The sequence below is a fragment of the Peromyscus maniculatus genome, chromosome 11 (genome assembly GCF_049852395.1).
Source record: "Peromyscus maniculatus bairdii isolate BWxNUB_F1_BW_parent chromosome 11, HU_Pman_BW_mat_3.1, whole genome shotgun sequence".
Taxonomy (NCBI): Eukaryota; Metazoa; Chordata; class Mammalia; order Rodentia; family Cricetidae; genus Peromyscus; species Peromyscus maniculatus.
In genome coordinates this window covers 91823253-91850761 of record NC_134862.1, presented here as the reverse complement: position 1 = coordinate 91850761, position 27509 = coordinate 91823253, and the positions used below count along the sequence as shown (strand labels likewise).

Genomic DNA, 27509 nt, shown 5'->3' with positions numbered 1-27509 from the left:
GCATTTTCATTTTTTGCAAGGAGAAGCACAGAGAAATGGTCTTAGTCATGTTAATAAACTAAACCAAAGTGTTGTGCAGGTGTCTAAAGAGTGTTAAAATACCCTCTTTTTAAATTAGTTAATATAGTTTTTTCTTGAGGATTTTTAGATGTTACAGTATTTGGAGTATGTGTGACATCAAATCATCAGACATTGATGGTAGGGACTGTTGTGGTTTGAATAGGTATGGCCCACATGAACTCATGTGTTAGATGGCTTGGCCCATAGCGAGTGGCACCATTAGGAGGTGTGGCCTTGTTGGAGTAGGTGTGGCCTTGGAGGAAGTGTGTCACCGAGGGGGCAGGCTTTGAGGTCTTATATGCTCAAGCTATGCCCAGTGCAGTACACAGTCTCCTTCTGTTGCCTGCAGATCAAGATGGAGAACTCTCAGCTCCTTCTCCAGTACCATGTCTGCCTACATACCAACCGCCATGCTTCCAGCCATGATGATAAGGACTGAAACTGTAAGCCAGCCTCAGTTAAATGTTTTCTTTTGTAAGAGTGGCTGTGGTCATGGTGTCTCTTCACAGCAATAGAAACCCTAAGACGGGGACTAATATTTTTTCTCAACTAAACACTTCCTTCCTTCCTCTCCCTGACTTCCTGCCCCCGACCTCCAGGTTAACTGTATTTTAGGTACATGTAGAAGATGTAGAGGTGAAAAATTACCTTTAGGATCCTAGGCATTGTCTTTAATGCAGTGCTTCTTAAAATAGAGATTTTTCTCACCAGCTCAGACTTCCTAGAAAATCAAATTTTCCAGCCTACCTCCAACCCTGATCTCTGCCCAAGACCTTAAGCATCAGAATCTCTGTGACATGACCCAGTAACCTGTGTATCCACAGCCCTCTAGGGAATTCTGATGCACACTCAAGTTGAGAGCCACAGGCTTTATGGCTATAATTTTATACCTTTCTGTAGGTAGAAGTTTATGTCCCTCCAGCAACTCCCAAATACCCAGCAGCCCTTCCCAAATAATTGACTTGGAGGCTTAATATTACTTATAAATGCTCAGTCAGTAGCTCAGGCTTATTACTGACTAGCTCTTACACTTAAATTAACCCATAATTCTTATCTATGTTTAGTCACATGTGGGTGCCCACAGAGGTTTCCTAGTGAGATCTGAGCTTGCTTTACCCAACAGGACTGCATAAGAATGATTGGACCATGGGCCTGGGTACCAGGTGTTTGAAAGGGTCTATACTTGGTTGTATCTAGCAAGGGGGAGGTCTTTTGCCCATCCCCTTGGCATTGTTATAAAAAGCCCTTTTGAATAAAGTTCTGGGCCACTGGGTGTTAATCCAGGTCCTCTCAAAGCTATCCTGTGTTTCTGTCTTTTTTTATTCTTCTTGGCTAGGCCTATCATTCTATCTGCAAGTTCCTTATTCCTCTCTTATCCTCATAGGAACTCTGTAAAAGGTGAGGGCTGCTCCCCCACAGCCACATGGCTTGGTACCTTTTCTCAGTATGGCATTCTCATCTTGCTTCCTCTGCTTCTGGCTGGTGACTCCTGACTCCGCCCTTCCTCTTCCCAGCATTCTCAGTTTGGTTGCCCTGCCTGTAATGCCTGCCTGGCTACTGGCCAGCCAGTGTTTTATTAAACCAATTCAAGTGACAAATCTTTACAGTGTACAAGAGGGTTATTCCACAGCACCTTTCTTATTTTTTTATTGAGACATAATTAACATATCAAGGATTTCACTGTTTCAGTGTCTGGTTAAGTGGATTTTCACCACATTGTGCAACTGTTTAATTCTGAAACATTCATCACTCAAAAGGAAACTCCACACCTATAAGCAGCCAGTTCCCACTGCCAGCTCCAACCCCCAGCTCAGGGTGACCACTAGTTTGTTTTCTTGTCTTCATGGTTTACCTATTATGGATGTTTTATATAAATAAAGTCATGGAATATGTGGCCTTTTGTTTCTGCCATTCACTTGACAAGGTTTTCAAGGTTGATTCATGCTTTGAATGCACTTCTCTGTTTTCATGGTTGAATTTTATTGTGTTGGAAAGACACATTGGTAACATGTTTATCCATTACTCATTTGACGGACATGCAGGTTGTTTCTGCTTTTTTCGTGCTCTGAGTATTTATGTCTACATTTTGCAAGAACTTGTTTTCAGTTCTCTTAGGTACATAGAGTCAGTTATCACTTGTCAATGATAAGTCCAGAAAGTCACTGGAAGCAAGTGAGCAGTGAATCATGCAGATACAGGATTGTGTTCCTGTGAGCCCATGTTCACAACATTCCCATCAGATAGTCAGTACCAACCTGGATTTGTGTGTTTCTGCTTTGCGATAGCTCCCTTGATGGATATTGCTGGTTCCTTAATAGTAACACTCATGTCTGAGAGCAATGTAACTCATGCCTGAAAGGGTTTATTTCACACATACGTTTTTCTCTGATTTGTGCGTCCCAGGCAACTCTTCAGCAGTACCCTTAAAACAGTGAGTTTACAAACAGAAAGCACAAACACTGTGAAAAATGTGGCATTCGGTGAGCTGCCAGAGAGAGACCTATTGGTTTCCCCTGGGACGTTGTGTACCAGCAGGTCAAATTTTCCCCTCTTGCAGTAGTTGTGAAAATACCACAAGAATTATGTAGAGGGTTACAAGTAAGTTATATCTAACAGGCAAATTCACAGAGTATGATCCCAGAAATAATGTATTTGATGCTAGGCACCATCTGTACCTGGCAGTGGACTTTCAGGATCATGTGATGGCTCTGATTTTAGTGGTTCACTGAGGGTGTTAGTCTGTTAGAGTGCCACCAGCACCATGGAAGCGAAGCGTTCTGGCTTCTCTGCTCTTGATGATGTTTTGAGTTCTTCTTTCTTTATTATAACCATCTTTGAGGATATGAAATAATATCCATTTCTTTGTGGGTTTTTTTTTCCTGAAATCACTAATGTATATTCGTTACTTGAGTGTTTTGAGAGACACCTTTTCAAAACCTTGGCCTCTTTTAAAGTGGATTATCCTTTTATGGATGACTTCTGGTTTTTGTTTTTAAACATGTATTTGGATGGTAGGCACTTAAGTATATAATTTGAGAATATATCCCTATTCTGTGAGTGTGTGTGTGTGTGTGTGTGTGTGTGTGTGTGTGTACTCACTTTCTTGAGACTGTCCTTTGATGTATGAGACATTGTTTTGATGAGGCCCAGGTTCACCAATTTCTCCTTTGCCTGTGCTTTGGAAACTTGACTTTCCACTCTTCATGTAATTAACTAATCAGCGTGTCTTGGCAGAAAACTGTTCACACATTTTTATTATTAAAGACATGAAGAGTGGAGTTTATGTTTTCAATAGATTCTCACTTGCTTTTTAAAAGGCTATCATTTATAAATATATGGTATTTGTTTGCAGGGATTTACAAAGATTTATATAGAAGTTTACACTGGCATCCTTAGAACCATCTGTTTATAAAAAGCAGTGTTAAAGCCATTTAGCCAATGACTATTTTTGTTTGGGAAAATTGAAGCAAAAACAAAACAAAACACAACAAAAAACCACTTATCACTGCTTTGGCTAGTCCTCCTCCTTCTCCTCCTCCTCCTCCTCCTCCTCCTCCTCCTCCTCCTTTTTTTAAAGACTCTGCCTCTTTTAAAACTGTGAATTTTCTGCTTTGAAAGCAAGATCTTAAAAGCCATTTGTGAAAGAACACAAGCTCCCGAAGGTGGAAATAAACAGGTATTGGTGTTTATTTGTGTTAGTTTAGAGGTAGTAGCCAACATGTCGGAAAACTGAGTCTGTAGTACTTATACTAGGCTGAGCAAGCAAAGAGTATCAGCCAGCGTGGCTTTACTCTAAGTAACTCTAAATCCTGAAGATCAAAGGACGTTATAACCAAAAACAGCCCTTGTTGCAATTTCCCTGTAGAAGCAGGAAAAGGCTAGAAATTACATGTCACCTTCATATCCTGGCTGGCTGACCTCGGTGCTCAGATCAAGCCCCTCTGTATGCCAGCTGTTACCATTATTAAGACTTTGCCCCGAGGGGTTAAATGGGAGAAAAACTCCCGTGTCCTATCCCAGAGCAAACACAGAAGTCCCAGCCCCTCACATGCCGATTCAAAGCACTCTGCCTGCCACTCACTCCCCCTCCAGCTCTGCTCCTGCGAGCTCCTGCTTTCTCTTGGGCTGAGCTCTGCTGCCTGGCCAGTCCTGCCGCCTGCCTGCCAGCCTTTGCAGATCAAACTGAGCCAGGAGTTTCTTCTTTCAACAGGAGGTAATGTCTTTATTTCTGCTTCCTAGGTGGGTGTTTGTTGTTTTAAAGGAATTTCTTTTTAAACTGAACCTCTTTTTAAAGGCTGTATTTTAAAATCCAGCTTACTTTTTTTTTCCAGTATAAATTCTGAATAGTGTTTTACTGCTTCAAAAATCGTGCAGCGTTCATTTGAGTGTGTAGTTTGGTACAGTGGAAGAGGGTCTGCTATTCCAAAGTTTATTAAAATGTGCTTTCTTTGTGGAGTTGGAAGGAAACCTAAGATTTAAAGTGCAGTATATTGTTTCCTACCTTTCGAGTTTTGTTTAATCTCTGCCTGAATCGGGTTGGGGGGTTGAAAATGTGCCCCTACCATCACCAGTTGATAAGAAGATAAGTAACGAATCCCTTTACTCGCTTCTGCCAATGAAGTATTTTTAAAGAGCAGTGGATTATTCTTCCAGCCTATGAAGGGAGCCCCTCGGGAGCTAAGCCCAGCAGCAGGTTCAGTTTTCCCCCGGTCATTTCAGATGTTCAGCCCAGTGTGCCCCTCCGAGCTGCTCCTGAGCTAATTAAACGCTGTGCCTTGTATGTTCTTTAATTGTACCAGTGATGGCTGCAGTGGGATTGGAGTCACTGCTTAACGTCCTGTTAGCAACAAAATAGGTTTTTCTAGATTGACTTTTCTTTCAAGTGAGAATGGGTAATTTATATGCAACTGGCAAAAAAAAAAAAAAAAAAAGAGAGAGAGAGAGAAAGAAAAAAAAGTTCACACTGGTCTTACTTTGTAAAAAATGTTTCTGTGTGGTAATGAAAGCTAACATCACTCATTCTGGTCTCTGGTTAGCAAAAATGCCCTTCAGCAGGGACAGTGCAAGGCTTTCAGAGCATGTTTGTGATTTACTAAGAATTGTCCTTACTGGAGAAGTATCCATGTGGACGTAAGAATGAAATTCACTCCTTTCCCTGTAGAGGATGATTCTAGACCCTAACATTTGCAGACAGGAGCTCCAGGTCGCTCTGACGGCTGGGCCAGCACTAGACCCAGAAGTAAGCCTGGACTTGGGGGCGGGGCTCTCTGCTTCCCTGGCTTTAATTCCTGATGGCGTGTTCTGCTTTGTAGTGTGCTGAAATAGTTACCTTGTTTATTTACTCGTTAGTTTTGCCTCTCTAATTGGTAACGCTGGGATGTTTTTACTGTCAATACTGAACAGTAGAATACGTAAAGAATTACACTTCGTTTGGAATGTCTCGTACTTCATGTAGTTTACATTATACACCTGAAATTAAGAATTGTGACCATCAATTACTTGTAGTGATGATAAAGAATATGCAGTGTCTGAAATGATTGCTCTACAGTGCAGTTTAAGAAACACATGTTAACCTTGTCTCAGCTTGTAAAATGATCTGTATATTACTGATTCCTCTGACTTTCAGCTGTAAACTCTTATCTTCCTAGCTTATATTGAACCAATTACCTTTTTTGGTCACCCTTGAGAAATCTCCTTTTCTATGGTTGTTTTTCTCAATTCTTCTATTTCCGTCCTTACTGCTGTGAATCCCGGGATCGAATGTGAGCATTCTCACAGTATGACTCTTAAAACACTAATGTGTATGTTGGATAACCTGGACATACATTGACATACACTGAACATTTCCTATTTTTAAAACATTGCAATCAGTGATCATACCCCCCAACACAGGAGATAAAATTGAGATAATATCAAGACAGTGAATGGCTTATGGTATGGAACGAGTATATACTTTTTAGTTGGTTGATGTACCAATCTATTGTATAGCACATAGAGATATATATGCTGGCTTTGAGAAACAGATTGGGCTGTTCTCTTTACTTACTTTTTATTTTCTCATTTTAGTTACTGTTAAGTAGGATCATTTAATGCCAGCCTTCATATTTAATTTATAAGAAAACTCACAAGGAGCATAGTAGATGTTTCTCATATGGATTGCTAAATAGGGACATTTACCTATTTAACTAAAAAATATGGGTTAATTACTTTTGCAAGCAAACAAAAATCCCAGGTCAATAGTAAATGCTGCACTGTTCATCTGATACATATTAAAAAGCATATATCAGAATTCAGGAGCATTTGTAGTGATAATTTAAGTAAGGAATAGAAAAATAGTTATGAAAATTATACCCTGGCAAAATCAGATTGAAATAAGAAAAAGCCTTTACAAATTCAGTGTTTTCTAAGCTTAAAACAGTTTCAGAGTCCTTTCATAAGAGGATGCCCTTATCAGTGTTTCATACAAATATTTGAGTGATGTTTCCCAAGTTGCTCAATAAACTAAAAGATCCCCTTGAGACATCTGGGCCAGACTCTGCAGGGAAGGACCCATTTGGGAAGCTGCCCTAGAAACTTGATTTGCTACTGCTCAAAGGTCAAAGATCAGCAAGGGGGCTTGGGACAAACACAACATTTGTGGGGGAACTTTAATTCTCAGTAAACACATTACCATTTAAATCAGTCCCAGTTTTTGACAAAAGGAGAGCATTTTTTAAAAAAATCTTCACATCCTTTAGTGTGTTAATAAATGAAAGGAAGATTTTCTTCTTGACTTACCTCAGTGATGGGTGTTTACTCTGAGATGATAAATTCTGAAGTTTGGGTGGAATGTTAAGTATCGTGGCTGTCATGTCTCCAGATGAGCCTGTGGCTTACTCTCCATTAGCTGGCTCAGTGATATTATCTGGCATGACCAAGAAGAGCTGGAGTCAAGAAGACTTGTTGCAAGTTGAATTTTCTTGAGAAAAGAGTGTGTTCAGATGACCTCAAGACAAAGACTTACATCCCAAGGGCTTTATTTCCAGAACACTTTGTAATTCTTATTTGGTGGGGATATGAAGCTGGGAAGCAGCCTTGTCATCTGTAGGTTGTGTGACTGTAGCATTAGAAATTTAAGATGCTCAAAGTGCAACCAGAATTGTTTCCCCTTTTCTTGGAGTGAACTTCGGGGAACATGCTCTTCTGTTGGTGGAGCTGGAGAGTTCACTTTAGAAACTGACCAGTGCTTATGGATATACTTTTCTTGAAGGTTAAATAAACTCATTCGTCAAATTAGCTATTTCCTAAACTGCCTTCAGCAGACGCACAAGTCACCGGGTTTGTTTCAGGTTTCTGTACATGTGCACAGGAATTCTGCAGTTGTCTCTCCTTAAATGCTGATGTCTTAGAAAGGCTTCTGCACTTTGTCCTTGCCTCTGCCTGTCCAGTGCAAGGACTGCCACCAAGGAACAAGTGGAGATGTGTTGAGTGACAGTTGGATTCTCTTAAAAACTGATGAATATTAATTATGTAAACTATAATTGCTGCCTTGGCTGCATATTAGAATTACTTGGGAGCTTTAAAAAAATCACTAATGGTCATACCATTGCAGTATGAATGAAATTAGAATTGCTGGCTAGCAGTCTCTTTCTGTAATTTAAAAAATATACATTACTGAAATGATTCTGATGTGTAGCTGAGGTGGAGACTATTGTAACAGGCCTATGGTTTTGCAAATGTCTGTTGTATCCATTGCATTTCCCTTCAGACTTGTGATCCAGATGTGTGCCTTGGTTGGGATGGGAATTAGGAAACCACCTTTAGAAGGACTTTGCCTGTTTTTTTTTTTCATAACCATTATTTGACATTCCTGAGTTAGAAAGATTCTTTGGCTTTAGTTTATGTAATTTTTGTTATATGGATTAGCACAGTACTCCAGATTTAGAGTTAAAAAAATAATTCAATTTAATGGAACTTAACCTCTGAACTACAGACTCAAAGATAGTGAGTCTCATCTCTCATGATGCTCACTTACAATGTGAGTTTGAGACATGGTACTGTGTGGTGTGATCATTTCTTGGCTCTTTAAGAAATGCTTTCTTAATTGCAGTATGTGATAGGGCTCTTGTAGTATATGTAGTTAGGGAGGTAGGTGTTCATGCTAAATGAAAATGGTAGCAGCCTTTGTCCCAGATGGTAAGCAAGAAATCTCATTTTTACACCCCTATCTTTTCCTGCATAGACCCAATGCCAAAGGAACATGGCCATAAAACAAATGAAAAAATAGGAGTCGTGTTTCTGTAAGCCTAAATTCCCCTTTTAACTTATCCCTGCATGTATAAATTCATGCCTTGGCAACTGATACATCTCTAGCTAGCTAAATTCAGTGGTTTTTCTGATTTGCTCTGGAGCGTTTACTATCTTCCTAAGGTTTTGTTTTTACTTTTATCATGTTCTAGTGTAAAGTGGGCAAAGTCTCTCCATTTTTCTGCTATATCATTAAGTTTTTATAAATACTATTGATAGTTTTGTAGAAAGATATGTAGCACTTATGGTTTATCATCTTTGATGTCTTTATCTATATATTATATATATATATATAGATTCAGAGAGGTTATATAACAGTAAAATGCTTTGTACATTTTACTTTCAAAAGTGGTAGTTGTTATTGTGTAAGTTGACACTACCTAATTGATAATATTAATTTAGTAGTCAAACAGCAAGTTCTCATGAAAAAGAGTTATAATCCTTCCAGAGCTCCTCTCATACCTAAGTCAGTTTGCCTGTTCAATAGTGTGGGAAAGCACCCTGCTGCCAAAGAGGCTCTGATGGGATGTCTATGGAATAGGTAGATAGTTGTGGGATTAGATCAAAAGCATGGCTTCGGATTTGCTGCATCTTATGCTTATGGAGAATAATAGCAACAATACTTTTGTATGGTTCTTGCAACCTGTAAAATGTTTTTAAGTGCTTAGGTGGAAATATTTATAAATATTCTTATTGGAAGAGAGTTTAATGGCAGAAAGTTTATGAACTAGAAAAAAAAGTTACTTTGTCTCAGAAGGTAAGAAGACACTTCTTTGTAAGACCTTCTCCTTAAGTCTCTAAACATATGGGCTTTGCTCAGGTTACTGTTACATTATTTTGAAATTATCTGAATAGTAGCTGAGAGTAAGGACGATCTATTGGCTTGTTTTTGTTTGTTTCTAGTTAGTGATGTAGCAATGGCTGGATAGCACCTCTAATTTATTAAGATGTCTCTGGTACTCTTGAAAGTTGAATTATAACCTTTTAAACTGTTTTGGGAAATACTGAATTTAGAGGCTTTTTCATGTGGGTCTTCAGACAGAGTCTTATGTCAGTAATCTCTGGTGAACCTATAAATACTGTTGACCTTGGCATTTCCCTGGAGTCATCTTTACGTATTGGAAAGCCTTGCCCTTAGAGTCTTGGGGTGGAATTGAATCCCAGTCATGTGATTTGGAAGAGACTTTCATATTGTTGACACTTAGTTTTCTCTTAAATGGGTTAAACTATCTTCATAGAGGTATTTTGAGAAAGTGATTCACACAGCAAAGTAATGTAAAAAAATTCTACTAATGCTTTCTGAGGAAAACAGCTAGTAGAGACAAAGCCTGGCTGATATCCTTCTAAACCCTCCCCTAGTTGAAGAGCACCATGCAGAGGATGCCCGGCACACAGACATTGTTTCTCACAACCTCTAGAGAAGCTGTGCTCTCCTGCCACAGTACTAAATACTGAGAAGCCAGCGTGCCGCTGGTGATCAGAACCAAGGCCATCATTTTAGGGTAAGATCACTCAGTGTCAGAGGAATGATTTCCTACCAAAACAAGGTCGATAAATGATAGATACAAATCCTTCCAAAATCTCCTTTAGTCCTTTGTGAAAAGAAAAACTTAAAGTCTTTTTGTGTACCCATCTTCTGTTTGTAGAAAAAAGAGGCAAGGTAATTCATTCTTTACATATACGCTTTACCAAAGAGATTCAAATCCTGTCAGATGTTATCAAAATTAGGCACAACACAGTTTGGGAGAATTGATACAAGCTATAGTTAAACTCAAAAATTATTTAGAACTTAAGTTAAAATGTATTACTTTCCCTACCTTATTAGAACAAATTTTTTTCTTCTTCAGCCCTCTTGTCCAACCTTGCATTGTGTATCCTCTTGCCATTGCATAGGCCTAGTGCCCTTGCTGCCTTGAAGCCTTGTTTGAGGTTTTCCTCTTCCTGGAGAATGTGTACCAAGGACTAGCAGCACAGACATGTTGCTGGAGGCTGGTTGCCGCCTCTAGGCACCTGGTTCAGAACCTGTCTTTATTTATTTATTTGTTTGTTTGTTTGTTTATTTATTTATTCATTCATTCATTCATTCATTCATTCATTAAAGGCTTTGCCACCACCACCTGGCGGTGTACGCTTTTATTTATTTATTTATTTATTTATTTATTTATTTATTTATTTATTTATTTAAAGATTTACTTATTTATTATGTATACAGCATGTATGACTGCAGGCCAGAAGAGGGCACCAGATATCATTGCAGATGGTTGTGAGCCACCATGTGGTTGCTGGGAATTGAACTCAGGACCTCTGGAAGAGCAGTCAGTGCTCTTAACCTCTGAGCCATCTCTCTAGCCCCAGAACCTGTCTTTTAAGCACATCCCCAGCAGACCCCTAAGTTTGGAGGCATGGGGCTAGCTTTCAATGTTTTAGTCTAGCGGATGTGCTCTAGGGAGCCTCACTCTCTTGAAAGCATGCTTGGCTATGAACTGGAATGCAGTCTTAACCATTAACTTAATGCTGTGAGTCTGGGGAGGCAGTGTTATTCCACATGTGTCATCTGAGGTTTTAGAAGGTAGAGCGCTCTTAACCTTGGCATCCGTCACCCTAGTTTCACCCCTTATCATTGGTGTGTGACTCTGGCACCTTACTTAGTCTCTACAGCAAGTTTTATTTTGCAGAATGGACTAGGTAATGCCTTCCACATCTGTTTTCCTGAAGGCTCTTAGTGGGATCAACTGGAGTGAGATGATGCATGTGAAAGTGCTTTTGAAATACCAAAGAGGTGCACTATTGTGCTGTTGATGGCAAGGAAGACAGTGTTCCTTCAGGCTATGAGTCCTGTGTTTGTTAAGGGTAGTGATGGCTTCACTAAGTGCTTACTGTGGTAATTGGATCACATCTGTGTATCCTCTTCAACAGCACACTCAGATTTTTACTTGGCAGTTTTCTGGACTTGTTAGAATTGTGACTTCCAGTTCTAAGCAGGGCCTGTATGGTGCTTCATGTACTTTAGCTGCTGCCTTTGTGCTCCTGAAGCCATTGCGTAGTTCCATGGCATCCTTTAAGTGAGTTGTGTTATTGATATAGTTTGGTGCATATTGTATTAGTGATAAATTTTCATAATTCAGACAGATTGTATCATGATTATATAAGATTTTCAATTATGTGCTCTTTTTATTTGAAGTGTGAATTTTTTTATTTCATAGGATCTAATTCTAAGCACACAAACTGGTGACCCTGCACACACACACACACACACACACACACACACACACACACACACAGTCTTTATTTTAACCATATAGACGGTTTCCTGGCAGTTCTGGAGTTTCACACATGCAAGCTCTCTACCACTGAGCTACAGTTGCTGACCTTAACCACATTGATTCTTCGCAGTAGAGTTTTCTCAGATAGCTTTGTTTGTATATAATGGTGTCCACTGACTTCTTCCCATTCATTATATCTAGATCTAAATCACTATTTTTTTTTAGTTTTATTTTGTGTTTTATGTGGTTTTTCTTTTTCTTCTCTTATTTATTTTTTCATTCATTCATTCATTCATTCATTCATTCATTCACTTGTTTGTTTGTTTGAGATAGGATCTGGTTATGTAGCTTGGGTTGAATCAAACTCACCATTCTCTTGCCCCAGCCCCCACGTTCTGGAATTCTAGACATGTTACCATCATGCCAAGCTGACTCATTCTTTTCCGTTATATGTAACACCTAACAAGATATGGCAGAATTTAAGTTCTCTGTTGACTGTAATTTGAGTGGTTTGCCTTTTTCACCATTAAACTGCTGTAGCCCCTACCCTGGTCATATGCATATTATTCAGATGAGGACTTTGTGCATTCCACCGGCAGGTTCTGCTCAGAATGGCCCCTGCAGAGTTGATGGAGTGGGTGAGAGCAGGACAGGACTCTTGGACCTGCGTGACCCAGGTTACAGGAGCGTACATGCAGACAGAAAAGAGGTCACTTCTCTTGACACTTATATATGTCCGAGGTGGGCAGGGACTGGAGAGAGATTGCTCTAGAAGCCACATCAAAAGGTTAGGGATCTAAAGGAGTCCATGTGTATGGTGAATAGATGGGTGGTATTTTATGACTATTCTTACTGTAAATCCCCATACTTTGTTCCTGTGTATGTTCCTCAGAATGAGCTGGGTGGCTCAGATTGCTGGGGTGGGGAGATATCAGGGTTGTCTAGTTTTGCCGTTGCATGTTTACTGGACAGAAGTGTTCCTGGTACTGAGAGCATGTGAGGGATTTCCTGTATATGAAGGCCCAGGCCCTTTGGTAGAAGCGGGGGCAAACCTAATTTAATGTGAAACAAATCTTTCCTACAGTATCTTTTTCCTTGTGCAAATGTTACCTGCTGTATACAACACGGGAAGTAAATTCGTGAGCAACTTTTATGGTGTGCCTAAAGGAAAAACCCTTGTATTCCTGACACTTTGTGTTGTAAGAATTTTTAGCTAACTAATCTTTATTTCAGTAGGCTTGTTCTTACTCTGGGATTTGAGTGACTTAGAGAAAAAGAAATCTTAAATTGTTGAGATTTGAAGCCGTAAACCAGCCTTAAGGTGGTGTGCACTCCTGACTGGGCACTCGGTCACCTTCAATGCTGCCCTCGTTCTGCCCACGGCTCCTGAATTAGGAGTCGAAGGGTGTTTTTGTCGTTGGTATCCTCTCTCCTTTCCTGAGAGGAAGGGTGGGGTAGAGAGAACATCCAGTGAGGGCAGAGAAGACACAGTAGAGGAGGGCCCCTGGGGACTGGCCCTTCACAGACACCGGCTCGAGACTCTGGCAGGAGCCCTCATTTCCCAAGAGCTGCATTTAGATGGTTTAAGTCTCTCCCTTATTTATATATTTTCCTGCTTGTTTAGAACTGGATGGCTTTATATCTTTGTCATTTCTAGGGCCAAGAAATTGGAGCATGGCTGTGATCAGTGGAAGTGATTCTGTGCTTCTGAGCAACGGCAGCATCTCAACCAGCACTACCAATCCCTGCTCCCTCATCCCCAGTGATGGAGACCTCACGGCCCAGCAGCTCACACCCAGAGAAGCCCCGAGAACAAAAGCCAGTCCAAATGGATGCCTGCAACTTAATGGCACAGTTAAGTCATCCTTTCTGCCTTTAGACAACCAAAGAACACCTCAGATGTCAGCTCAGTGCTGCCACCCTTGTCCATACCATCACCCTGTGACCAGCCATAACCATCACCAAGAGTGCCATCCCGAGGCTGGCCCCACAGCATCCTCCGCTTTGGCCTCCTGTTGCATGCAGCCACATTCCGAATACTCTGCATCCCGGTGTCCAAACCATTCACCTGTGTATCAGGCCGCACACTGCCTCCAGCCCTCACCATCCTTCTGCCTTCATCACCCGTGGCCTGACCATTTCCAACATCAGCCTGTACAGCAGCACCTGGCCGTCATCAGGTGAGTGTGCTGATGTCTTGTCGGCTTTCAGCAGTAAACTAATCAATCCCACATGAGTGTTGAACGTGACAGCTTCTATTTATTTCTCCAAAAGACGGAGGGAAAAGAAAAATGGTCAGGAAATAGACACCCATTTTGTGGATTGTATGAAGCCCACTAAAATATAATTGAAATAGTGTATTTGTGATATCCATTGACTTGGTGTGCATGTATATGTGTGTGGTGTGTATATGTGGATGTGACAGGGGCTTGTGTGCAGCCCAGGGTGTTTTTTTTTTTCTTACTATGCATAAGAGATATATTTGTGGTAAGGTTACCCAAACAGGGGCCTCCTTGTTGTGTTATTAGTAATGGTTATTAGTAATGTATGAAAAAGAAGTTAAAACTGCTTGCTTCCTTATGATTCTGTGCATCTGTGCTCACAGTTTCTATTCCTAGGGTTTGAGTGATTCTGTAGTACATTGATGTCGGAGAGAAGTAACACCCTTCCCTAGCATGTGACTTTGAGAAAGAGAACAACATTCCCTTTACAATCTAGGTGTACTACACACACACACATACACACACACACACGAGAGAGAGAGAGAGAGAGAGAGAGAGAGAGAGAGAGAGAGAGAGAGAGAGAGAGAGAGAGCGCTTAAGGTGCACTTCGATCAGTTCGTCCACATCTCAGTATGATATGCAACATTTCTGTCACTCCAGACAGCTCCCTCGTGCTCTGTCTGTCCTTGCCTCTCGCTGCAGTTCACACCGTGGTCATTCTGTTGACCTGCCCCTGGACACACAGTCATACTGCAAATTTATTCTTTTGTGCCTGGCCTAACATCGTAAAGATGTGTGTAATTGTTTACTGTTGTGTTTGTACTGCAGACCAGTAATCCATTGTGCACATGCTGCAGGCTCTCCTGCCAGTGAGGAGCCAAGTCCAGTATGGGGAGAGTCTTCACCTTTGTCAGGTTTTCCAGATTGTCAAGATTGGCTGCTCTTCGTCTTTTAGGAAGGAGATGTAAGAAAAGAGCAAAGAACATGGGGAGGGAGGGGAGCAGTCTCTGAAGTATGTTTCTTTGGGCTCTGAGTACATTTCCATTTTAGATTTGAGAGCCTCTATGTTCTAGAAGTGTACGGAATTCCCAGAGCTAGCCTTAGATGATTTGTCCTGACAGCTCTGGGCTCCATGATCAGGTTTGGACTCTTCCCATGTTGAATTAAACTCTGTAACTAGTGGATTCTAAAATTACATACTCATAAGTATTTCTGTGATTAGGTCATTAATTATATATGGTTGTAGCATGTGAGGTGGAACAGCTAGTTACACATGCTGAAGCTGCTGAAGCTGCTGAAGCTGAACTCCACTTTGTGAGTCTTACAGCAACTCTGGGCAAATAACCAGGGCTTTCAATATGCCAGACTGTGCCAAGATTTTCTGGATTTTACTTAGCATTTGTTCATGACCTGATTCGAAAGGAATGAGAGTCCTGTGCGTATGTTAAGTGGAACAACATTAAAACTCAGGCTGATGGCAAATGGCTGGGCTTGCCACTGCCTATGGTTGGCACTGGGGATCCTACAACCCTGGTGAACTTACTGTAGATGGTGTAGAACACTGGGCTCCTAGACTTGTCCCTGTGAATTCTCCTTTAGATCTTAACTAGACAGTGATGCAAAGCTAGCCGCTTTCCTGGGCAGAAGGTGTACATATTGCCTACCTTATTTTGCTTCAAGAATGATCCCACAGTTCTTGCATTTATTTACATATATAATCAACACTTTGTAGTGGATACTCAAATGGGCCACACCAAAAGTATCATTCTAAGTAGATTAAAATATCCTTTTTGCCTTCATCAAGTCTTTAGTCTACTAGAAAGGTAAATCAAATAGACTGCTACAGTACTGTGATAAATCCTGCCAAGAAGGTGCACACAGGGCTAAAGATGTATCGCACCAATGGAGAGAGAACAGAGGCCATTGTCTTGGCTGTCCTGCAGACAGTGTTTGTGCAAAGAGCTGCAAGGCAGTGTGAGCCCCGCTCCAGCATCACTGGGCAGCATCACTGGGCATCATTGACTCCCGTGGAAGAGAGAGGAGCAGTAAGGGGGAGGTGACCGGGGCCAGTCCTGGAGGAGATGATGGCAAACCAAGGCTTTCTAGGCTCTGTTCTCAGGAACTGTTGTTGATGCTCTGTGTGTGGCTTCTCTGTCTGTCTCTCTGTCTGTCTGTCTGTCTGTCTCTGCCTCTGTGTGTGTGTGTGTGTGTGTGTGTGTGTGTGTGTGTGTGTGTAAGTTATGAATTGCATAAAATATCATTTTAGCCATTTTTGAGTAAATGTTCAGTTATGTGACATTAAACACATTCATGTTACTAAACAAGCATCATGGCCACCCAAACCAAAAGATACATCTTCCCAATTGGAAACTGTGCCTATTAAATACTAGCATCCCTTTTCCTCCCCTCCAGCCCTTGACAATAACCACTCTACCTTCCTTCTACAAACTCGAGTATTGTGGGTACCTCATATATGTAAAATCACAGTGTTTGTCCATTTGTGACTGTTTTCACTTAGTATGTTGCCAAGACTCAACAGAGTCAAAGCATGTGGCAGTATGTGAGTACTGCATTTTGTTTATATGTTCATCTGTTATGGACATAGGGACATCTGGACACTTCCTTTTGTGTGGATAATGCTACTGTGAGCATAGGTGTATCAAATACCTATTGGAATTCCTGCTTTCAGTTGTTGAGGGTATATACCCACACCAGAGGTGGAATTGCAGAATCCCATGGCGATTGTGTTTTGACTTTGTGAATAACCCACATACTGTTTTTTCATAGTGTTGTCCATTTTACACTCCCACTAGCAGTGTACAAAATTCAGTTTTTACATCCTTGCCAACACTTGCTATTCTACTTATTTGGTTTTGGGAGGAGCCGTCTATTGAGTGTGATGTCATAGGTCAGAATCATGGTATGGTTTGCTGCATCACTGTCCTTGTGGAGGACAGACTGAACTAGGCCAGGACTGTGGTAGACAGGAAGACAGCGCTAGATAGGAATGATGGAGCCTTGAACTAGGATTTAGAAAGAAGTCAGTTCCAAAGGGAGCAGACTGCAGTGGATTCGGTGATTCATTAGTTGAGACTCTAGAAAAATCCAATGTGAATTTTTATTTCCTGAGGAGGTGGGTGGAGGGTAATGCCAGTCACAGAGATGAAAAAAACAGAAAAAGGGTCCTGAGTGAGCACAGAGCCTACAGTATCCAGAGGGCCCGGGGTTTGGTGATGCAGGGTATTAAAGCAGGGTATTATGTATGCTGGAACAGTCACCGTGAAGAATGATGGCTGGGGCTGGAGGGAGGGCTCATTGGTTAAGAGTGCTTGCTGCCCTTCCAGAGGACCCAAGTTCAGTTTCCAGCACTCCTTTCTGGCCTCCATGAGTACCTGCACAACACACACACACACACACACACACACACACACACACACACACACTCGCAAAGAGAAAAGGATGGTTGTCCCCTGAGCTCCCTTGAAAGCGTGATGATAGAGGGTGATGCGTGGCAGTGACACTGAGGACAGTAGTATTGTTAGGGGTTATCTCAAAAGACCCCAGGCTAGTGGGTATTTATTTGCAGAATTCTGCTGTGGCACGGGAGGGCACTGAACCAGGTGCTGCCCTCTGTTTCCCTTCCCATAAAATGTCAACAAAGCCTCTGTGCGTGATAGACCTGTGGTGTAAGAGCAGGCCAGCTGAGTCGGAAGGGGGTACAGAATTCTGAAAATGAGAATGCTGTATGTCACTGCACTGCTTTTATCAGCTGCCCTACCCTGCTCTCTCAGGAGATGATCCTAGAGGCTGATTTCTCCCAGGTGCTGCTGTCCATTCCTAAATCTCTGTGATGGATGGCACAGCAGTGCATGTTGCCATTTAGTAATACATTATGTAAACTGTGTCTGTGACTTAACGTTTCCATGGAGGATGCCTAAAGGTGGACGGCCTTGTGGTAAAGTGCAAGGGTAGGGGTTTTGCTAGAGTTTTCCGCCTTGCCCACAGTCAGGACAAATCTTTGTCACCCGCCAGTCCCACAGCCGCTCAGACCCAACCAAGTAAACACAGAGACTTATATTGCTTACAAACTGTATGGCCGTGGCAGGCTTCTTGCTAACTGTGCTTATAGCTTAAATTAGTCCATTTCCATAAATCTATACCTTGCCACGTGGCTGGTGGCCCACCGGCATCTTCACATGCTGCTGGTCATGGCGGCATCTGGCAGTCAGTCCTTCTGCCTTCCTGTCCTTTTATTTCTCCTCTCTGTTAGTCCCGCCTATCCTTCCTGCCTAGCCACAGCCAATCAGGTTTTATTTATTGATCAATCAGAACAACTTGACATACAGACCATCCGCCAGCACAGCCAAGTGCAGACCATCTCAGACACCTGCACTCAGGCCCATGGTCCTAATCATCCTCTATGCGGACCTGCTGGGTAACGCCACAAAGAACCCAAGAAGGGCTCCCACAGGACATACAGAACATCCCACAGCATAGGGGCTCCGCGTGCTCTGGGTCATCAGCACTGTTTGCATCTGTGCTACAAATCAGTCTGCCCGCTGTATTCTTTATTGTTAACATCTGTAGTTATTCATAAAGTGCTCAAGCCATAGAGTGTTCTCAAAGGTCCATCAAACAGATGATGGTAACTTTGGCCCCGGTCATTTGCTCCCTACTTAAGATGATGTCATCTTCCCACATCTTCACCTTTCACAGATAGTACAGGTCCTCATTCACTCCTTGGCTGATCTTCTTGAGGCCAGTATGTCAATCACTTGTGGGTCATTTGTTTCTTTTAAAAGTTCTCTTAATTTTATGACTCATAACATTAAGATCATTGCAAAAGTTACATTTAGTTTTTGTTTTTTCGAAACAGGGCTCCTCTGTGTAAACTCTAGCTGTCTTGGAACTCACTCTGTAGATCAGGTTGGCCTTGAACTCAGAGATTTGCCTGTCTCTGCCTCCCGAGTGCTGGGATTAAAGGTATGCATCACCACTGCCCAGCTTCAAAGTTACATTTAGTACATCCTGTTTTAATATCATTTGTCACTGACTATAAAGTAGTTAAAGGATAATATTTTAAAGCTTCAGACGTTTTCACTTGCAGATTCTTGTCCTCATATCCATTGTTCAATCATTAATTAACCTGATTAGTTGAAGATAGGAAAGGATTCGGAAAGGCAGGAAGTAGCTTCTCCCTGCCATAGAACAAAGCCTGTGCCAGTGGGTCTCTGGCCTGGTTGTTCTTCTGGTCACTTGGGGAGTTCAAAAGTAAATAAGTGGAATATATTAATAAGGAAATTTTGCAATGAAAATAAAGAATTCTAAGAGTTCAGGTGGTGAGAACCAATGAGCTGAATGAACTTTAGGTCTGCCTAAGAATGGAACTTGTTGACCTTTAAGGATGGCTAGGAATTCATAAAGGGAGATGAGGAGAAAGGTCATGGAGGGTGGTTATAAATTAATAATAAAATCATACTGATCTAGGCAGAGTAGGGCATATACCTACCTGCCTATAATCCCAGAACTCAGAGGCTGAGGCAGAAGGACCTTAAAGTTTGAGGTTTAAATCTATTTTTTAATTTTAAAAATGTGTTTAAGAAAGGGTAGAAAAGAGAATTTAGTGAGAGAGGAGTCATTTGAGATGGTCTTGAGGCATTTTCTTAGATTTACACCCCAAATGCTGCCCAGGTGTGTAAAGGTCTGTACAGTGACCAACTGCTCTTTGTCATCCAGAGGTTGGAAGGTGCCTTGCAGGACAGTCCTGTTCCTCCTATGCTATGGAAACAACTTTCCAATGATTCATTTGGGATCTTACTGCCATATTAAAGTGAAAGGCCATAATATTACTGTACAGTTAATAAGGAGTTTTGTAGCCAAAAATAGCAGCCAGGAGTTCTAATGTCAATCACTTACCTTTTAATTTGGTGTTGCAGACAAGGGTTCTTGGTTATAACAGAGCACTCCATACCTGGCTGTGCCATAGGCTCATTATCATGTTGAACCTGTACTTGGGGTTTCCTGCCAAGTGCAGTTTTGTTTCTTTGGAGGTGCTTTTACAGACAACAGCACACTGAAAGACTTCAGAGCTATGCAGAGTTAGCAGTGCTTGCCATGGGGACCCTGGAATTCTGCCACCAGCCACTGAGCATTACTGCCCCCATGTACTTGCAACAGAATAATTTTTGATCCCTGTGTTCTCTTTCTCCTTTAGTTCTGGTTTGCCAGTCTCTGGCTACCTGAGAGGCTTTATTTCTGTTCTCCAAAGAGACTAGTCGCTGTCTATGAAGGGCCTTTTTTTCTTAAAAAAAAAAAAAAAAAAAAAAGTAAGAAATGAGAATTCATGTGTCATAGTAAAAGAAGTAAGCGCCATCCCTTTGATGCACCTTATTTTGAATAAAATATATTATAACATCTCAAGGTACCATTACAGCTCTGGCTGGTCTGCAGGACCCATCCTTTTTTCTGTCTTAGCCCTGGTGACTGACAGTGCTGTTTTATTTAGCCAAGAAACATGAACAGAAGTTGGTCTGCACTCTTCATCAACAGAGGCACTGACACAGACCTAGCATCTTGGCTTTGCCCTGCCACTCAGAGTCAACCCGGATGTTTTCTGAGATGCTGGGTGGAGGAGGTCAAAGGCTGCTATTCACTAGTAGCAGGTACGCACTGAGGATTTGCTGTTCAGTGCTGGGCACAGGTAAAAGCTGTAAGCCTGGTTCTGATCTTCAGAGGTGGGAACGTGGTGCATACTGGTTAAGACACTTAGATCCCAGCATGGGCTGACCATGGGTAGGCTGTTGTCCTCCTGAGTATTTGGTATATTACTTGGAGCACAGAAGTTAAACAGTCGTGTTGCTACAGAGGTATAAGTCAGGCTAATATAATATGGAAACTTGTGCACATTCATATCCTTTTTCCTTTTGTATCAGTAAAAAGTTACTAACCATGAAAGAATTCTCTGTCCTCATTTCCTGAAGTAAACTATGGCATCTTTAGGATTCCCCGGCAGGCAGCTTTTACAAGAAGGAATAAAGTCCAGTCTTTAGACCTTCGTCATTCACTTAGATCCAATGAAAGTTGAAATTTGATTCTTCAGAAACACTGGTGACATTGTAAGTATTCCATGGCCTTACACAAGTGGCTTTGCCAGCAGCACAGATGAAGGTGATTTCTGTCAGTAGAGTCCTGTTGCACCAGGCTGCCTTTCTTGGCTCTATAAAGGAGCTGAGATCCTTTTTTAATTGTGGCAGCAAATGGAACTTATATGATACAGAACAACAGCTGTGTGTATGTGTGTGTGTGTGTGTGTGTGTGTGTGTGTGTGTGTGTGTGTGTGTGTGCGTGTGTGTGCGTGTGTGTGCGCGTGCACAGAGGCCAGGAATCATATCAAATGTCCTCCTTGTTGCTTTCCACATTATTATTATTATTATTTTTGAGACAGTCTTTCTCAGTGAACCCAAGCGCTCACTGGCCAGCACACACCAGCACACTCGGCTTCTCACGTGCTGGATGGGGACTGAACTCAGGTCATCAAGCTTGTGCAGCAAGCAGTTTACTAACTGGATCATCTACCTGGCATAAAAACAGTTATCAATGAGAGTGAGGACCCCTTTTTGTCCATTTAATTGGAGCTTTGTTGGTTGCATTTTGTTTAGTGTATAACAAAGAACTGATAAATGATAAAAATGTTCTTCAAAAATTTCAAAGACCAAATTCCTACATTAGGAAAAACTGTATAATGGATAAACAATTGTAGATGTAACCAATCGTCTTTTTAAAATAAGAAACACAGAGCCAATGTAAAAGAGAAAGCCGAGAGGTCAGAGCTCAGAGATAAAATCTTACCTCCTGCAGTGCTCCTAGCTTCCGAGAGAGAGAGAGAGAGAGAGAGAGAGAGAGAGAGAGAGAGAGAGAGAGAGAGAGAGAGGTACTTCCTGTGTCTCTGTTTAAATAATCTTTCTGTTCTGCCTTCTCATTGGTTGTAAACCCAACCACATGACTGCCTCATCACTGCCTGTAAGTACCGCCCTCCAGGTCTTAAAGGCGTATGTTTCCAATACTGGCTGTATCCCTGAACACACAGAAATCTACCTAGCTCTTCTAACCACCACGCTCTTACTATGGCTCTAATAGCTCTGACCCCAGGGCAACTTTATTTATTAACATAAAATTAAAATAACATTTCGGTACAAATAAAATATCACCACAAACAATGTCCTTCAAAATCTGAAGATCACAGATCCCACAAAAGCCACTGTACGTCATCATTGCAGATGCTCTGAAACCAAAAGCATCAGCTCCCATGATTTATAATTGTCTGGGCTCTTTAAATTGGCTCTGATGAAAAGCATAGTTGTCGAGAGTAACAAGTCCTACTGACTGTGGAAATAGTTGGTGCTGCCTGTCGGTGGTTCCCTTTCTCAGCCCTCACCTCGCCTTGCTGCACTGAGTGGGGGAGAAAGGCCAGGCTTGGAAAGAGGCTCAGTACATTTGAAGCCTGACTCTGCTGCTCGCTCTGTGGCCTTAGCAAGGGTTTAATCTCTGCCGGAGTCTCCAGTCCTGCGAAGGCAGGAGTGATGGCCGAGTGACACTTGTTTAGATTTCCACCCTCTTCTCTTTGCTGATTTTGTTCCCTCCACATTCCTGTTCTGTTGTCAGTCTTTATTGTCTGTGTTTCCTTCTGTTGGTCCTGTTTCAAAAACACAGCCGTAGCAGCCTGGTTTAAATAAAGGCAGGGGGCACCCCATTTCTTTCTTAAGTATAAATTACACACTTCTCCATCCACATAGGAAAACGGAGGGACACTAGTTTTCTTTTTGAGAAAGGGGGTTGTTGAAAAGGCTCCCCAGCCCAGACTCAGAGTCTTGCTGCCAATTACATAATCTTATTATGATAGCTACAGATCATGTTAGAAGTCTGCTAAGACTTCCTCGTGATTTTACCAAAACCAGGGTTTATTTTTACATTCCTTAACATAGTCAAGTTAACTGTTTAAAAGGGATAATGTTTGTAATATGTAAAATGTTCCAAGCTTGCTTGCCAAATTCAGTCAGTTTGGCAGCCAGGTTGAGCAAAGGCTTATTTTATTAGGGGAGTTCTTTTAGAGTTCTTCATATTATAAATGAACATATTTTATAGAGTTTTGCCCCATGGAATGCATTGCACAGTGTGTAACGCATTCCAGAATATGAGCCTTGGTGAGCCTTTACCTTAATAATAAATGTTAAGAAACAAGATCAGTTTTATTTCATAAAATTAACATAGCTCTTGGAAATGAATCTGTTTCTTTCCATGTTACTGCTAGTTTGAAGAGAAAAGTGGGGTGGGAGTATGGCTTAAGTTTTCTCAGAGATTTTTTGAAAGGGTGTGAGATGCTTGGCAAACAGTGAGGCTTAATAAAAAGGCGTTGTTAAGGATCGGGTACTTGTTGATTCCAAGAAAGAGACAGTTGCTGCTGACTGCATCTTCTTCCCAAACTCAAGTGTGTTGCTAAGGGGAACTGAAATGAAGTTATAGGACTTAACGTTTATGGAAGAATTTTAATTGCTATCCTTACACTCTTGTCAGTAAAATTAACTGTGCAAAATTACATTTTTAACACAAACCAGATATTCAACTGATTGCTTGGCACTTGGGAGTTTAAAGTATAGCTTTGTGCCAGAGGCATATTTGGAGCTCAATAAATATGTGATGGATGAAAGAATAAAAGAATTTCTCAAGACATATTTTTTTCTAATTTTACAAACAACCCCAAACTTACATTTTTAAAAACACCTCATGGAGTTAAAATAGTCAACTGTGCTCAAACAACTTTGGTTTCTAGAAGGGAATGATTTAGGCAAAAATTACTCAGTGACTTCATGTAACAAAGTAAGGCTTAGAGAGTACCTGAGCCCTAAAGAAAGAGATGGGGCCATAGGAGAGCTTGGAGGAAGTATCATAATAAATGGGAGAGGTTTCTCAAACATGCATAGTTGCACAGGTACCTGGAATATGAGGAGGAGACCTGTGGGAACGAAGACAGGACAGGGTTCAACTTCGCCATTTCCTTTGTGTAGAGATATGCCCACTGTGGTGTCTGTCACTGTGTGGTCATCACAATCAGCTCTGGAAAGCCATCTATAATAACTAGTCCAGAATACTCCTCCCATGATGCAGTGGGTTCTGAATGTTGTCCACCCATCATTACAGCATAGATTTATTGCTGACTACTTTGTATTCAGTAACTATTTACTTCTAATACTTGTGGTTGATATTGTCCTAAGTTTTTAAACCATTTTTATACTATTCTGTTTCTTCAGGACCTAGCAAGGTGCCTGGCATTTGGTAAGCATTCAGAATCAGTTGTTGAGAAAACTAAGTAGATAATTGGGCACCGATCAAGCTCTTCTTGCTTGCAGAGAGCTCAGTGAGATGGTGTGATACTTTGATATTACAAACTAGGCCCTGTTGATCTATCACATAGGATGAGATGCTTCCTTGGTAGTGTGAGAAAGTGTGAAGAACTCACCTGTCTTTGAGAATATATTCTTGTCCTTTAAAGTTCCCAAATGCACTGATTTCTGACTTTGAAAACAGCCAACCAGGGGATGGAGAGATGGCTCAGTTTTCCAGAGTACCTTGGTTCAATTCCCAGCACCCATATGGTATCTCATAACCACCCATCACCCCAATGCCTCTTTTGGCCTCCAAAGGCACCATGCCACATATAATGCACAGGCATACATGTAAGCAAAACAATTGTACACATAATATATAACATTTTAACAAGTAAAAAATACAACCAACCAGCCAACCATTTTTTCATTAGTGAAGAGAAAGGGAATCAAGGGTAGATATGCAGTCCACTGCTTCCAGCTCTTAGACAGCTTCCCATTGCCTTTCTGAATGCTGGTCTAGGGAGAGGATGTGGAAGGGGAACAGTGCTCAACCTGAGGAACAGATTCCTCCAGCAGGGGAATCTCCTTACAGGATAGAAGTTTAATCAGAAATCCACTGCATGTGCAGTGGGGAGCTCTGGCAAGAAGTGATGTCTTGGCTATAGTGAATACTAAGTAGCCTGGGTCCTGAGGCGTTGGTGTGGAGCTCTGGTTTTGTGTTGTAAGCAGTGATTTGCTAACAGGTTACTACTGGAAGCTAAAACTGCTTCATTATGAAGGAGTACTCAGGAAAGATTTATTTAAATGTGCTATTTCATCACTACAGGGCTTCTCTCTAATGGTTAGACTTCACATTGAGCTCCAGTTGTATTGATTTTTACTCAACTGAAAATTCCCAGTGAGCAACATTAGTGTCTAGTGAGTGTTTTAGCTTGAGGATTGTACGCTTCATTCTGCATTCCACACTCTCTGGTTACTTAAGTTTAACAAGGCTTTTCTGGCTTTCTTACAGCCTTTTCTCGGGCCTCTTATTAATGATTCTTATTCATGTCATATTAAGAAAATGATATTATGTGCTCATTAAGCATGCTTTGCACAGCATTCTCAGCAGCAGTCTGGTAGAGAAAGGCTTGGGTTTAAGGGTGAGTACGTTATAATATAGTGTAACTTTGCATGGGCTGTTCGCTTCATGACCTCCAACTAAACTAGTATATTTAACTTGCATGTGCTGAAAAAGAATGTCAAAGCTACTGTCTTTAAAAGTATTGTTAATTAACCGGTTGTTCCTTTTAGAATTCTAATTGTTTTGAACTAGTTCATTAGTAATAAATAGGCATTCCTAGATTCTGGTTGGCTGTGCATTGCCCAGGAACAGAAACCTGTGGTATTTTGATCATACTGCCTTCCACTGTCCCTGTGATAAGTGCAGAGATTGGATGTGTTTGAAAATGAATACTCCATGGCTTGCTTCTGTCACCTTTCAGTTAAGTGTAGAATGGCCACTTTTCAGAGATATGCTAGGCTTAAGATTGTCTTAGGGAGAAAGATTTTGTTAATAGAATAAGAGGAACTTACACCTTAAGGCCCCCAGTTATCCCACTCCCCTGTATTTTGTACGCAGGATTCCTTTCTTGTTGGTCAAAATAGCCTTATTCCTTCCTTGCTTGCTCCTTGGGACTGAACTCAACTCATAAGAGAAAGTTTTGTTTGCTTGCTTGCTTGATTTTGTGCGAGTGTGTGCATGTGTGCTTATGTCATAATGAATGTGGAGGTCAGAGGGCAACTTGTGGGATCCGCTCTCTTCTACCTTATGGGTCCTGAGGATCAAACTTGGCTTGTCAGACTTGGCGGCAAACTCATTATTCACCCTCTGAGCCATCTCACCAGCCCAAGAGCAAGTTTCTTTTGACCCTAAGTTGAACTGAAGCTGTTATATACATCTGACTTGTACAAGTTTTGGGGGTGGGTGGACCTAGTAGATGAGCCAGTATCGTGTGTCTTATGCACAAACATCTTTTCTTTTGGAACACCCCATAACAGTACCTTTGTGGGTCACCAGGCTTGGCTTATAATTGACAACCCATGTCTCCAGCAGATAGACACCTTGCGAGTTTCAGGTGTTAATTTTGGCTATGTTAGTGTGGGGATCTGGTATTTATATGCTCACTATGTTTTTGCCTCATGTGTGCCTTTTAGCATATCTTCCCAGTGATATTCTTTATGGCTTTAGGGAGAAATTGCAAACTAAGTAACAGCTGAATTGGAGGTAAGAGCCCCGCCCCTCCCCAAATAACCAGTAGTCGTTGAGTGCCGAGGTGAGCTTTAAAGCAGGACCAGCTTGTGGATGTTTGTCACATCCTGTTGAGTCACCCACAGACCCTCCAGCAGAAACTCGGGCTTCATTTTCTCCAGCACACTGGCACATTCCTGTCAGGTATAAAGAGAATCTAAATCTGAATGTTTAAAGTGCAGACCTTGACCGCTGAAGGCACACTCATAATCTGGGGCCAGGTAGATATTAAAAGAGATCAGGTCAGTGTTGTATTAAGTAAGATTTATGATTGCATTGTTTAGAGATTAAATATTTTATTTATACTCAGTAAAAATAACTACCCTAAGACATTTTGTTTAAAATCATTATGCAAAGAAAAACAAATTTCATTATTATGAATTATCCTAAAAATTAAATTATTGCAGAAAGTACTTGAGTGAAACACTGGAAGTGTGTCCTCAGGGTTTCAAAGTGGGAAGAGGTGAGCATTTTGAATAATGTATGTCTACTACTCACCCACAGGTATACACGTTTCACATAGAAATAGCCAGCTATAAACCGAATCTACATTAAATGGCTCTGGGCCACAGAATCTGCTGAGAGTGTGCATCAGCATTGTGACTTAGACTACATAACATTCCAATTATCCTATGGTCTCCTTTATTTAATTTGTGACTTTTAAAATTAAATGACCTTTCTAATAATTTTAATAATAAAGTTTGTTACCAAAAATATTCTGAAAGATACCACAATTTTGTATAATAGTCCGAGTTTAAAACTCTTAAGAATTATGACACAGAATTTGGTCATGCACTGTATTTATGTCCTTAGTTAAATGATTGAGCTTTAATGGCATAAGGTTGCCATTAAAATATATGATGACATTATTAACGACTTCTGTGGGACCTCACTATATCCAGGCTTCACATTATATTTTACAGTTTTGAAAACAAGCCAAGGAATTTAGTCCTATTATTGTCATCTGCACTTTATAGAAGAAACTGAGGTTTGAAAAATTGAATAA

General features: G+C 41.2%; 1 protein-coding gene across 10 annotated transcripts in view; it reads left to right on the top strand.

Annotated features, from left to right (window-relative positions):
• Disp1 (dispatched RND transporter family member 1) overlaps nt 1-27509 on the top strand; it is a 160558-nt gene that overhangs the window by 96230 nt on the left and 36819 nt on the right. For 8 of the 10 annotated variants that reach the window (XM_042258755.2, XM_042258754.2, XM_076548132.1 and 5 more), the window contains one exon: nt 13267-13789. In XM_042258755.2, coding sequence (XP_042114689.1) covers nt 13284-13789 — 506 coding nt within the window. In that variant the 5' untranslated portion in view covers nt 13267-13283. Of the gene's footprint in view, nt 1-409; nt 504-3736; nt 4274-13266; nt 13790-27509 lie in introns of those variants that run through there. The other 2 variants (XM_076548131.1, XM_042258752.2) reach the window with 2 other exon arrangements.